The sequence below is a fragment of the Polypterus senegalus genome, chromosome 18, assembly GCF_016835505.1.
Source record: "Polypterus senegalus isolate Bchr_013 chromosome 18, ASM1683550v1, whole genome shotgun sequence".
Lineage (NCBI taxonomy): Eukaryota > Metazoa > Chordata > Cladistia > Polypteriformes > Polypteridae > Polypterus > Polypterus senegalus.
In genome coordinates, this window is record NC_053171.1 from 96,150,284 (window position 1) to 96,165,359 (window position 15,076).

General features: G+C 33.6%; 1 protein-coding gene across 1 annotated transcript in view; it reads right to left on the reverse strand.

Annotated features, from left to right (window-relative positions):
* Positions 1 to 514: 514 nt before the first annotated feature.
* vrk1 (VRK serine/threonine kinase 1) overlaps positions 515 to 15,076 on the reverse strand; it is a 29,448-nt gene continuing 14,886 nt past the window's right edge. Inside the window, exons 10-13 of the mRNA XM_039741260.1 lie at positions 13,400 to 13,458; positions 10,766 to 10,938; positions 1,819 to 1,918; positions 515 to 1,321 (exon numbers count right to left, since the gene is read on the reverse strand). Coding sequence (XP_039597194.1) covers positions 1,191 to 1,321; positions 1,819 to 1,918; positions 10,766 to 10,938; positions 13,400 to 13,458 — 463 coding nt within the window. The 3' untranslated portion in view covers positions 515 to 1,190. The remainder of the gene's footprint in view (positions 1,322 to 1,818; positions 1,919 to 10,765; positions 10,939 to 13,399; positions 13,459 to 15,076) is intronic.

Sequence of the window (15,076 nt, forward strand, 5' to 3'; positions counted from 1 at the left end):
TACATATTTAAATTCAAATTTTAAAAATATAAAAAAAGTCTACAAATTGTCATCAGAATATTTATTTTGTTTCAAAATACTTCTGCTCAACTGTATATTCACATTTATTATGGATTATGCTGTCTGACACTACATCTTTACACTAAATTGATCAGTGGGGAAAAAAAAAACAGTTAAATATTAGTTTGAAAATCTTTATGTAAATTTTCCACTGCTTTTCGGCAATGAAAAAAATCACAATTACTTAGTAAGACCACATGACACGAACATATGCAGTGTTGAATTCTATCCAGTGACCACTAATGTTGGCGGGGCTATCTGTAATCTTGGACCATGGAGCATAGATGTGTTACCATTGAGAATGAACAGAGCACTGCCCGTAAAACAAGTTTGAAGTACATTTTTGTGTATATTGTAAAGGTTTGCAAATTTTATAGTTTGATTAGGACGTCACTTTTTTTTGGTTGGAGACAACAGTTCAGTGTCAATATTAAATTAAAATTAACAAAAAGGATCACTATGCGTAGTTTTTAATTAGGTGATATTTTAATCATTATTATTAAGATCATTATTATTATTAAACCTTGTGTCTTAAACTAACAAATCAATCAACTCTGAGACAGGCTTTTTCACCAATGCAAATGGACAAACCTGTAGCAACCATTGCCTTCCAGATAGGATGAAGTAATCTGAATATTGGTCCACAAATAATAAAACAGTATAAGGTAAAAACAGAAATGAGTAGGGTTTTTTAAGATAAAATTATGTATAATCTGCAATACTAATTTAAGTAGTGCAAAATAATTTACAAACAGGAGATATATTTAGCTTCTTAACTTTGTTAAAGTATACCTTTAATCATTAATGAATAATTAAAATGACTGATAAAAAAAAAAATCTTATCACTAAAAGAACATAAAAAAACATGAAAGAAACAATTATTTTAATTTAACAATGCAAGCTTTAAAGTAGACTGTGATATTGTTTCTCTTTTGTTATCTTTTTATTTGGAAAAATGATCTGTGCAGCTCAAAGTATAAAGCAGCTGTAAACAAACTATACAGATACCCACATCAAACTATTTCCAATGGGATACATACAAAGAAAACAGATCATCAAAGCTTAAAAAACAACAACTCTCAAAAAATAGATAAAATATGCTTAGGGCAGAAAAAAGGCAGTAAAATTAATTATGTCTTCCTAGGCCTTCCTCTTCCTTTTCCTTTTCCCAATTTACTGATTCCTGGTGAAGTCTGAGTACTGGTTTCTATTAGTTTCTTTTTTGAAGTTGCTGATGTTTTCTCCTCTATCCCATTTTCCTCTAAATATATACATACAAAAAAAAAAAAACAGTGACAGGTTATTATAAGGTTTTGACATATGAATGTGGTAAATATGCTGTAGCACAACTAACCTAAAAATAACCTAATGTTAAAATGTATTAAGCTTTAAGTTGTAAATGACTGATTATGATTTTGAAATTCTTGCATACCAATGAAAACATATGGACAAATGGTACTTAAGCAAAACTGGAAACTGCAAATATTCTACCACAATATGCTACCAAAGAATAAAATATTCCATATGCTAAAGGTAAAATCTAATAAAATAAACACTATGACACCATTTGACATAAATTTTGAGCTGGCTCTTTCTCTGATTTATTAATTATAAAATGCAATAAATGATTAAAGGACATATATAAATTAAATATCAGTTATACTGCTGAAGTATCCAAAGTAAACATATCATGAAAACCACATACTCAAATGATTTGATTAAAGAGCATTTTTTAGGTCAGTGTAATTGAGAATTTACCTTTTTTCAGAGAGGATGTTTTTACTTTCTTCGATGGAGGAGCGACAAGTTCGCCATCCGGTATCTCCGTCTCTAGAGAAATCTTCTTTTGTGTTTTTTTCTACAATTAAAAAACCATTACATAACATAAAAAATCTGACAGTCATATTGCTTAATAATTAATCGCTTGACCTTTATTTAATACAGTTCTCTTTTAGAGAACACTATCACAAGGAGATTTACAAAGCATACTACAATATACAAAAAAGCCACTAGATGACAAAATACAGTACACCACAAAATGCAACAAAAAGAAGAAACTGAGTTGATTGATACAGAAGACAGGCAGCACAAAAGCACATACTTGGTATAGATGAGTCATTTAGGAAATAGGGCAAGTAGAGGTATAGACAATATAAAATGTTGGATAGAAAAGGTGGGTTTTCAGGTGTGATTTGAACTTTGCAACTGATGAAGCCTAATTGACAGAGCTTGGCAGAAGGTTCCACAGAGCTACAAAACTAAAGCAATGTTCACCAGAATTTGCATAACGGGACTTTAAAATTGCAAGAAAGCAAGCATCAGAGGATCTCACATGTCTGACAGGTTTAGACAGGGCAAGCAATGATGAAAGGTAGCCTGGGGTGCTGTAACTGACAGTGTTGTAAATTGTTGTCATTTCTGAAGCGTGTCACCTGCAGAAGTTCTTGGACGACTCTGCAATCATGGGGTGTGTAAATGACAGACGCAAGGAGGAATACAGAGGACTGCTGGATGACTTTGTTGAGTGGTGCAGGACTTATCGTCTATAGCTCAGTTTTATAACCACCAAGCAGATGGTGGTGGACTACAGGGATATCAAGGTTGCTCTGGTTTTCATCCAGAGAGTAGTAATTGAGGAGTTTCGATATGTAAGTGTCTGGGTGCTCCAAGACAAAAATCTTTACTAGGCTGCAAATACAGACGGTACAAAAAAAAAGTAAAAGTCACCTTTAATGCCTTAGGGGGCTGGAGTCCTCCTATGGCAGTGAAACATTTCTGCAAACGTTCTCTCAGTTAGTAGTTGCAAATGTGCTCTTTTACGCAAATACATTGCATTTGAAGGCTGTCTCAGTTCTAGGTTTTATCCAGGACTCTCTGGAGGTAGCAGAAGACAGAAGGGTGTTGGCCAAGCTGCTGGCCATAATACATAGCATCCCATACCCTCTACACTACAACCTGGTCAACCTGTGAAGCATATTCAGCACAAGGGAGATACTACTATAGTTCTTAAAGAACTATTGGAGATCTTATTTTTAACCAGATTCCATCAGACACCTATCTTATGGATATTTTGTATCCTTTTATTATGTTTAAACTGATTACATACAGACACATTTCATTTTACAGCTCAGGCCGAGGTATATTCTGCACAGTTTTATACACATCTGAATACTTTTTTAGGAGCTAAATATAACAGTGAAATCCCAAGTGGGATCAACAGAGTATCTAATTTTTAAGTAGAATTTTCATGAAAGTACTGTATTGGAGACAGCACCAGTCCAGCTGAGTTTGCTGCTTTGGTTCACTGCAAACTGTGGCAGAGACATTCTGAGACTGTTGTAAGTCACCGATATACATAGTGAGATCACCTATGACAGAAAGGCTCTCAAAGGTTTGAAGAACATAAATGTTCTATTAGTGCCGAAATGAGAAATTCCAAGTTGAATGCTATCATGTGTACATTATTACGGAAAGGCCAGTGAAAGACGTTTGAGAGGAAATATCTGAGAAAAGATTAAACCAAGCTTTTTGAGTTGTATTGAAGGTGCCAGAAAGAAAAATTCCGTTTTTCTAAGTGTTCTACTTTTTAAAATTAGACTTCTATGCCATGATGTCATTAAAATAGGAAAAGAGAGTTTGCCCGTGGAACCCGTGCTTTCTGATATAATCTTACTGTAAAGCTAGGCATAATTTGTATATGACTGAAACATGAGAAAACTCAGGAAGCGAAGCATCCCAGCAGACTGAAGAGAAGACAATTATCATTAAATGACTGGAAATAAATACAAAAATATCACTTTCTGGTAAGTTCAGTGTTCTTTTTTTAAAGGGTTTGAGGAGGGTGTAGTCAACAAAGCAAATTCAGCTTCACTGGCACAAATAAAGCCTTAGTACAAAAGTGCTCAAGTCTACCTTACTTCACTCTCTCTCTCTTAAAGGCTAGAACTGCAAAGAGTTAAGAAGTAAGGTAAACTGATAGAGGTACACAGCAAACCAAAAATGTCAATGGATTAAATTAATCCATTTTATTAATGACAAATGCTTAAAATTGGAAGCAGTAACAATAAAAAAAAATAAATAAATAAAAATCATTGCACTATAAAACACTAAAGACAAATCCAATGCATTCATTGTGGGCGTTTATATGCCCTAAATACAGTGGAAGACTACTTGTGCAAAAGATGACAATTAATCCAATACATTAAGGTTGGGGTAATTGAATCAGAAAATGGAGTAGGTGACTTGTGCTACTACAGAGAAATGGCGGCGCTTGTCCATGCCTTTAAAACATGCACTAACTACCCAATTGGAAAGTGGTATAAGTCAGAGACTCTGGTTGAGAGTGGGGAGAGGTAGGTTGGTGATTGTCAGATATAAGCAGTGGGTTTAAGATGCATGCTGTCCAGTAGGGCTGGATGATTAATCACTTTACTTTCACTTACAATTTTGCAACAATTACGAAAACAAAATCAAGATGAAATGGTTATCATGCCACATTTTGTTTCATAATGACGCTTCCATTTTGTCTTGTGTTATAAATCCAGCAGCACATTTTCACTCCTCCTGTGGCCTGTTTAGTTAAGCTACAGCCAAGATGACGGAAAGAGACCCTTTAGTCACCAGGAAAAGTAAAACAAATTCATCTGCTTGGAAACACTTTGCTTTGAAGGAGTCCAACATGGAACAATAACCTATACTGTTCCAGATTTGTTACACAGAGGTGTCTGCAATACACAACAATACGACAAATTTGTTTACTCATCTGAAATTCAATTTTTAAGTGGTCTATGATCAAACAATTCATTAATAAGAAAACAGGAGAAAAGTAAAGCCCTCACGATTTCTTCCAACGCAACACTTTAATTAATTAAAGACACTTTTTGTAATGTAGATGCCAGTGCGTACCATTTCAGCTCGCAAAAACAAAGAAATAACAGACACAATCACATTCTTCTTAGCTAAAGACATGACCTAAATTAGCACTGTTAGCAACCAGGGATTCAACAAACTAGTCAACACGCTGGACAAGCATTACGCGATGCCATCTCAACACCATTTCACCACAGTTGCACTAACTACCCTAGATAATAAATGCTGTGAGGAAGGTGCAAATGACACATCTGCAGCTGAATACTAATATATATTTTATCTACTTTATTTTATTCAAATTTATTTTTATATATTGAACACATGTTTAATAGTTTTTTTTCAGTAGGTTGTCATTGGATTAAAATAAATAAGATTAATGTATTAATATTATTTATTTAAATGTATACAGATTTATATTTTTTTATCTCTTTGTTACGTTTATTTTTTTTGCAATCACACAAATGTATGTTTTTATTGTATGATATTAACAATAAGAGCAGCTCACTAATCAAAATGGTAAATTTGGGAAGCAGCTGATATCGAAACTGCGTCCTGTTGATCGTTGGGCTGCAGTTCGTAACCTGCTTTCTTTTTTCTTCGGTTAAATTCTTGAATAAACGTGCACTTGTTTTGTTATATTTGCACCTTTTGTGAAAGTGTCTATTTATATTTGTACTTCAGGCTTCACACATTATACATTTCATGTCTACATTTTGTCAATTATTACTAAAACATGAAAAACATTTCTGTGTTGACGACGTTTACTATTATTATTTAGTATTAAATAAGTTATTCAAAAGCAGAAACTTAGGATTAGGCTTTTGGTAATTTTAAACCGTTTAGTAAAATCGACATGCATCTGTTTATTAAACAAACACAAAACTATTTGAGGACAGAATTTTGAAATGCAGTCAGATCAACAACAGTTTTGTTAAACACTTCTCTTACCCTAAAAGTATTGTTCTAGTGCTGATCTTATATGTTTGTACTGTATTTTATTTCTTGCATATATTTGTCTGTGTTTGTCTTTTGTCCAAATCCATTATTTTTGATCCCTGAAAAACGTTTTCAAGAGTCATATACTTCTGAAACTATAGCGCTAGCGTTTGGTGTAGATGGGCATAAACACATTTTTGTGGCTCTTCCTTCCCTGATTTTTATCCTGCTCATTACAAAGGCTTATTCCCTGAATGGACTCCATTCACGGTTAAAAAAAATAAAATAAACACAGCAAGCAGAAAAAAAGAATTGCTTTCCACAGATGTGTATTGTGCTGCTATCTGTATCCATTTTGTATTTTGTAAAGTCTCAATGTTGCATACATCTTTAGAAAGCAAATTATTTACCGGTCGCTACAGATTTTGAGACAAATTATGTCATAGTGAAAAACACTGCAAATAACTCAATTGACAGCCTGTAATCAACTTTTATTAATTAAACTTAATCTGATCAGGAAGGAAAATGAATAACAAGGCACTTAGAGGATAGGTGTAGGATTCAGTAGCACTTACAATATTACAGTACAAAGAGAGACACAAAAACACAATGGAGTAAAGTGAAGAAATAGACACACGTGCAAATTTATTTACCCATTTCAGTATTAAGTTGATTTTACAAGAGTTTTTTAGTAGAGAATATGCTACAATCGCTGTGGACTACTTATAATCATCTCGCAAATGAAAATAGCGCTTAATACTTTTACACTTTAACATTGGCTTTGTATTTGTTTAATGACAAGATGACCATTGCCAGTTGTAAAGATGGTTATTTTCAACTGTAATCTGCACATTAACATAAGGGCGATTCACTTCAGCTCCTTAAGTAATTTTTTTCTTTTTCTGTTCTGTGAATGCGTTATCAAAGTCTTACACGTGCTGTAAGTTTTGAGAGCTCATAAAGCAGAAGGGAATCTGATTTTCACAGGGCTCCAAATAATTTACTTAACAGTTCCATCAAGGAGTTTGCAGTCTATGCGCGAATCCCCAGTGTAGATGAAGGTCTACAACAAGTATGTGTTTTCTGGCATTCCAGTATGGACAGCAGCCCTTTTGTAAACAAAGCAAAAACTCCAGTGTGGACGGAGATTGTTTTTGTTTCATTGTAGTATGGACGCTGCCGTCTTCTAACCTCAGCACTCAACTAGTATTGTACACTGCAAAGTATCAAGATGAGTTCTGCCCACCCAATCTAGTGCCAGCACTGCTTGTACCTTTGTTTAAAAGTTTTCAATGTACTATATGTTAGCATAGAAATTTCTTGATAAAAAAGTCATGGTAGTTTTTAACTGAGTTTTTCTTAATTGTTACGAGTAAAACAATTGCTATATAAATATTTATCATATGGAGAAAACACTAAGTTATGGCTGGGCAACATGGCCTACAAATTTCACAATATTTTTAGGCTCTAGCGATTTATGATATATATATATATATATATATATATATATATATATATATATCTCAGTATTGTGAAATCTCCTCTACAGTACTTCATAAATGCTTGATTTCATTTGATTCATAAACTCACACCAATATGATGATACGAGTAGTCCCTGCAAGCTATAACATATGTCTGCATTAATCATTCTTGTTTATATTCATTAGTGGTTTCTGTTGGAAAAATTTTAAAAACCTGATAATTGCACACAAGAAACATTTCAAAACAACATAAAGTGCACTTTTTGTGCATAATGTTTGTGACAACAGGTCATTTCACTGTAACAAACCACTCTGCAGAACAATCGTCACATCATATTACATTAATACTAAATACAATGATATAAGCCACAATGTTGTAACAAAAGACAAACTATAGAACAAGCTGTATCACTTTCATTCTCAAAGTCTTCCTCATTTTCTACCATCTATTATAAGGACCTAACTCCAAAACTGCTCCTTTGAGTGATATACCTCAGAACAGTTTATATTGTCAGAAGCAATGCACAGAAACACTTGTGTCTGCAGCCAACATTCCCCTTCTCCCGTGGGGCTCTTGATTCTAGCGTCAATTGCCCAAGCTCCCTTGGGCACAGCGCAACCCGTGCCGGGGACAGTGACAGGTGGGGAGTTTGACAGGAATGGTATACCCGACACACTGAAAAGCGGATGCCCGAAAGTAAGCTTAGGGAGGAAAGAAGCCTCCCATGGAGCAGAAGGGCAAAAGCTCTTTTAACTTGATTGTACTTCTCTGCACACACTAAGCATCTGTTGGGTTATGACAGCAGACGGGTGTAGTGGCCTTTCAAGAATATGTCTCTATGGCAGCAAACTGCAAGATTTAGAGAAAAGACAGGCGTAGCATAACAGATACAGTATGTGCAGGCCATTATTCAGGCAATCACGTTTATAGGCATGCCCAAAAACCAAGCTGCTGGGTTCAAAGGGTTAAAAAAAAAAAATTGTGATAATTTGTCCTCCGTGTACGCAATATTGTCATTTACTGTATCCCATGTAGAATAAGGCACGATGCACTGGGTATATTCAATGTAACACCCAGTTCCGCTTTAAGGTCATTATATTTTTACTCACAATGCATCCATTTATGCTAAAAGAAGATGGAAATTCGCATTGTCTTCTGACCCCTAAGAACAAAAAGAAGTACAGCTGGAGAAAATAATTAACAACTATGTGTAATATGCTTGAGTAAAATTGTCTGGGATTCTAATGTGCATAACAGACAGTGCAAAATGTTCCCTGTACCAGACTTTTGCCTCGTGATGCCACTTTGTTCACAGAGAGTCACATTTTTGTGAATGCCTACTTCTTATGTTCATATTTGTTTGAGTTTTCTAGTCTATCTTTTAAGTCCTACGCAGTTCATGCTTTTCAAACACTCTCGGAGAAATAATACTATTTTTAATTAATAACAGTAGTAATATTAATAAAAAAGTACAATATACATATAACAGAGAATTTTAACCTTTACTCAAATAATTTCAATACACTTTTAATTTTAGAAGACTGTGAATTTTGTCCTGATATGCATATAAAACCACACAATTGATAAGACATGCTTTCTTTTTCATATCACTGTATCTGTCTTATATAGTGCTTTAACTTTTTCTCTCCGACTCAGTCTAACAAGGGATACTTTTAGGCATAACTGAAAAACTCTGGGCACAATATATTACCAGAATATTCTTTCAAAAAGATTGTAAGGAACAAGGTTCTCCCTTCACTATGGTTTAAAACATGAAATATTATAAAATGCTAGTCCACATCTGTGTTCATGGCAGCTCCTCAGCTCCTGTCATGCTCAATACTTATTTAATGTCAGTTTTAGACTGTATGAAATCCAAAAAATAACTATTGTCAATTTCAACTTTCTTGTGCTTCGTAGTTTCCTTTTTATTCTGTGACAATGAGAATATACCTCTCTCAAACATTAAAATTTTTCATTTCACTATGAGAGATGATGCTGCAAAGACTGCAAAGATCTCTTCATATGCAAGTGTTTCTCATCTGTATTAGTAAACCCACAGAAGATGCGAGCCTAGAATTTGTATAAATGAATAGTCAAAGTTGTAAGCAGAAATAATAAAGAACTTGGCAAAAAAACAGTACGAGTCTGCCAAATAAAAAAAATTAGATAGCATTGTACATTTTAGAGAGGGTGATTAATTTTGCACAGACTCAATTATAAAGAAGTTTTGCATTTTATTCTAAGATGTTATTATAAATATTACCTTTAAATTGTACTATTTTATAATACAGAACTATATTAATATGAAATAATGTTATAATAATATGAAAAGAATGAGTTTTGCCCCAAACATACACAGAGCACCAGTGCTCCTTTAGGTGAAATGCACATTACCCAAATAATGGAGGGTTTCTATAAGACATCAAACATACCACAAAATTTTTGTAACGTGCACCAACATTTCAGCAATGCAGTAAACCAGTTTTCCTTTATGCACAGAAAGACACTTTAAGACACCTACCTTGCCAATTAAGGTGTTCTTCCCACCTTTTGAATGGGTCCTATACAACTGGGGCCTGCATTTGCTTATTCCACTGGCTATAGTGTGAACTCTGACAGCACGAACCGGCTCTGGTCTGCACAAAAGCTTATCTGTGTAATAAGGGGGGTTTACTGTACTCCCTGTGCATCAGGAGGGCTATATATTTTGAAATACTCTTTTTGGGTGAAGTATTTGAGGAGAGTCCCTGGGACTCATCTATCCTGCTAACCACACACTCATTTGCGATACCTACCAGAGTCACTGATCAGGTCTATGAAGTGTTTAAATGGTGTAGGACACTTCTAAACCTGGATTTAATATTGTAGGGTTTGGTTTCCTCTTGACAGATCAAATCAAAGTAACCGCTTTATGCTAGGTTTTTGGTTTAGTTTTGATTTGCTTCAGTATTCATGCAAGAACTCGAATAAGTGAATAGAAAAAATATCCTCACCATGAGAAAAAACAGTACCTGGAATAAACAATAAAATGATTATTCTGGATACTTTTTGTAGCGCTGGAGAGATTTTTCTCTTTTTCTTTAATCTATAGAAAATGGTAAACTTTACATGTATTTTTGCATGTCAAATACATATACACCATATTTGTGATGAAATAACTTCAACTTGAAAAAAAGAAGAAGGAAAAAAAATCTTTTTCAATGTTGCCAATGCTTTTTTTAGTAATCTCAGGCAATCGGTTTTACACAAATTCTGAGCTTTGGTTTGCATTACTTGGCACCCACTGACTATAATAATCAGGCTAAAACACAAATATATATTTGGGTTGCAGCGGTGCCTCGGAGTCCCGCAGTGCTTCACAGGAGTTGGAGTAGGTTAAAGCCCTGTTGGGATGTGTATGAAATTTTACTTTTACCTTGGGAGATCTGGATATCTTGTTAACACTGAGCACAGAGAAATCAAGTTTGTCATCATCTTTGGCCTTAAAAGATTTCAGTCCTTCAAGGAGAATGTTTCGTAGCTTCTGATATGACGGTTTATCATTGTATCCCAAAGATCTAACTTCTTGCATGTACTTGATCAACTCATCTAAAAAAAAAATTAAAAACATACATATAATACACCATAATGCAAGATGACTACTAGTTGCATGTCAACAAGCTGAAAGAAAAGACTGTCAACATTTAATGACACCAAGGAGAACCTCTTTGTTACTTTTCGAAGTCTGGACATAATATGGTACATACAGAACTCTCATTTATTCACTCAGGACACAAAATTGCCAACCAGATGTTTAATAACAAAGTTAAATAAATGTCACATTATACAACTTCTAGTTGCAGGGTATGTCAGATTTACCAATTTTGGTTGATGGTTTTCTTGCCGGAACAAGTCAATTTAAAAGACTGAAAATCGCTGAGCTAATTACACAACTTTCCAGCACAGTCACTCTCTCCCCTTTCCCTGAAAACCAAAACTGCCTGTTAAGTGTAAAGGCAAACTAATCTGCAATTTCTGCTTTATAAAACATGAGACAGCAGATAGATTACCTTATCTACTGTTTTTGAGTTCCAAAACACCTGTGTTCCTTATACCTTGTCACTGCATTATATGCACTGTACTTGCAGATGATCACTTATTGGTTGTCAGCTCTCATGCACGCAAAGCCTGCCCAATGTACACAAAACCCTATTATGACATCATAACACTAAAACTAATATTTTTACATAGATTCATCCCCCCCCAGGCCTCCCATTGTCTTGTGATACTCTTCACATGTAGTTCATTTTGAATTTCCCCTTCAGATTAATAAAGTATCTATCTATCCATCTAATACTTTTTTAATCTCTAGCGTTTATTTCAGCATTTTGTAAGAAGTAAAGCAAAATGGCATGTTTTATTGGCCAACTAAAAAGATTACAATATGCAAGCTTTCAAGGCAACTCAGGCCCCTACTTCAGGCAAGATGTAATCACTTTCATATATATATATTAACATATTCTCTGTATGGTGTGTTTTATTTTTCTTTTCTCTCAGGTGTATGCAGTGCATACTTGGTAAATAAATCTGATTCAGATGGAATATACAGAATTTTTATTATAAAGTTCCAAGATAGACACCATCATGACCAGGTATTCCATGACTTGCGTGTTTGAGAATTTATGATCAATACTCTATTCAACTTACTTTAAGATCAAAACCACCACCTTATTTTCCATTCACTGAATGCAAGAATGACTTCATCTGAAAAGCAGTTTGGTACAATGCAAATAAAGACTGAAAACGCACCTTATTATAATCAAACATTACCTAGAACATAAATTCGGAGTATACTCAGTAATAAAATATCTTCACAAATAACAGGCTTTTGAACTGGGTCACTCATAATTTATACTTAATAAGGAAAGAGAAAACAAATTTTGAAAACTGAGTTTTTTAGAATTCACATCCATAATAAGCTTAATTCTAATACAATGGATACAATGTAATGGATTCTTCAGACATCTAAAATGTATATGACTAATGACTATATAAACTTATAATTTACCTTTTTGAATATGTGTATTTTTTAACAAAGCATTTATTTATGAGAATAGTAAACACAAAATTTCAAACATAAAAAGCTACTCTTTCATTTTCCTCTCTAGATAAAGTCTAAGGACATTGCTCTGAATTTGTTAACAGCACAGATAATACCATAAGCTCATTCCTAAAGTCAGTCACACCATTATAATCCAACTACTAAAGATGACATTTCTAATATATTCTTTTTGTATTAAACATTTAATATATAGCAACCAGAACTGTTAGAAAACTAGATATTGATAACATATTAGAAAATTCTGAACAATTTTGTTTAAAATATAGTGTGTCATATAAAGCAATTCAACCTAAGAATGTCACTGATACTTGATGAAGCCCAAGTCTCTTTTACATTATTTCTCAATTAAAGACATTTTATTATAAAGCGGCACTATGCACTGTGGAATTGTGTAAGTACACTTTTACAATAACACACCATTAGATAATCTGAAATAGTATTTTGAACATGATTTTACAAATAGATTCTCAGGCAATGAATGAGTGAGGCTTGGATAAGACAAACTTCTTACTTATATTGTGCAAAACATTAGTTAATTAATTTAAAAAATGTACATCACATATCTCATATATTACAACATAACCGAGAGATATACTAAAGGGTCTTCTTGCCTTGGCTGCAAGACCTGTCTGTATTTTTGTCTTAAATCTTACCAGACTATTATTTCCATTCATTTATCAAGAACCGTCAGGGTTACCAAGATTCTCGTCCTCCAATGTCCCTTTTAGGACTAATAACTAATGAAATACAATTGTACTATATTCACTTTAGTGTTTTTCCTAAACTTAATAAAGGTGAAATATACATCATAATTTGCCCTGATTTGAACTTTTACATTAAAAAAAAAAAAAAACTACAGCATTTCAATAAGTGTGTGCAAATATTTAACTTCAATGTTATATCTCTATCTATTTCCAAAAGTTATACACAAATAGTGTCAGCACTTACTTGGTTGATCTCTTTCTGAGAAACACTCTTCCATGAAAATTGATAGATTTTCTCTGCTCCTGTTTAAGAAATAAATATTTAAAAAAAAAAAGAACATTTTTTCAGAAATATTGTAATTTAAAAAACATTTTAAAATAACCATGTCAGAAATAAAAGCAAAGTATTGTTAGAAAATGTATAATGATTTTAAAGTATTCTTAAGGTTAAAAGTTTACAGTATTAAACAATGATTTACATTTTGCTTTTTTCTAGCATACTAATTGATTATTCCTATGCTTGTCATATGTTAACGTACCTAATATCAAATATTTTAGTTTACATTGAAAAAAATGAGCATATGTTAGAAGGATAAATGGGATAGGGCTAGAATGCAGAAGAAACGATGAAAAGTAACTCAACGAGAGAGCAATAGAGGTTAACATAGATGCCATGATTAAAAAATAAATAAATCATTTATGCATTCACCAACTGTCTACCTCAAAACTTGATTATCCATGTTAAGGCTGCTGGGAAACTGCATCAGATGGAAGCATCCCTGGATGACATGGTAGTCTATTACTGAATACTTTCTCACAGTCTTATTATCTAAATATAATGTAAAGCTGGTAATAAATATTTGCATGAACTTCCATAGATGTATTCCTTTATATGGGCAATGTAGCTTAAAGACTTGTAAAATCAATCATGAATATGCTCACGTCTGCTATTGCACTTTAGTGCTGCTGAGAATTTTTGAGCATGTCTCCGAGTGTGCAGTAATTATTATTAGATTATAAATGGACACTACAAAGTCTATTATTTTGATGTGTAGTTCTTACCTCAGACTAAACAATTTAGTGAATCCGTATTGAAATAAAGCAAACCTTAAACTTCAGGAGATTACTTTTCTAATACTGAAACTAAATTATAATGGTACAGTTTCCACATCATTAACTCTTAAAGTTAATGCACAATGCTTCATTTCTCAATTAACATTATACTGTAAGTGAGTATAACGGATGCTAAACACTTAAGGTACAGCACATTTAATTACTTACAGTGCAAAATTTGATTTAAAACGACTTGTCTTAAATTTAAATGAGTTACTTTTAACATAAATATACTTCTTTAGCACCTTACATTCTGCTAGTGGCCATTTTAGGGCATGACACTTGTGTAATCCTATGCAACTGTTTTTGCAAATATTGGTCATGTCGTTCTAATTTCTTACATTCTTAAGAATATTTTGCAGAACAAATATTAAGGTATTTTTTTACCTATTTACTAATAACAAATTATACACATGTTTAAACTTGTTTATTCATACAGCCTGAGTATACGTAGAATCCTCTACAGGCTTCTTAACACATTCAACTTTAATGGTCACAATTTTTGTGGTAAGAAGGTGCAGGGATTAGAACTTCCTATTTCACAGTTCTAGTAACATGTGTTCATATCCTAATACCATGACTATCTGTACAGAGCTTGCAAACTTTCTCAGTTTTCACAAGAACTATCTTTGGGTGCTCCGGTTTCTTCCCAAATTCCACTCCATGTGTGTGTTAGGATGTTTGGTTATTTACGATTGTATATTTGTGGGGGGCTGGCGCCCTGCCCGGGGTTTGTTTCCTGCCTTGCGCCCTGTGTTGGCTGGGATTGGCTCCAGCAGACCCCTGTGATCCTGCAGTTACGATATAG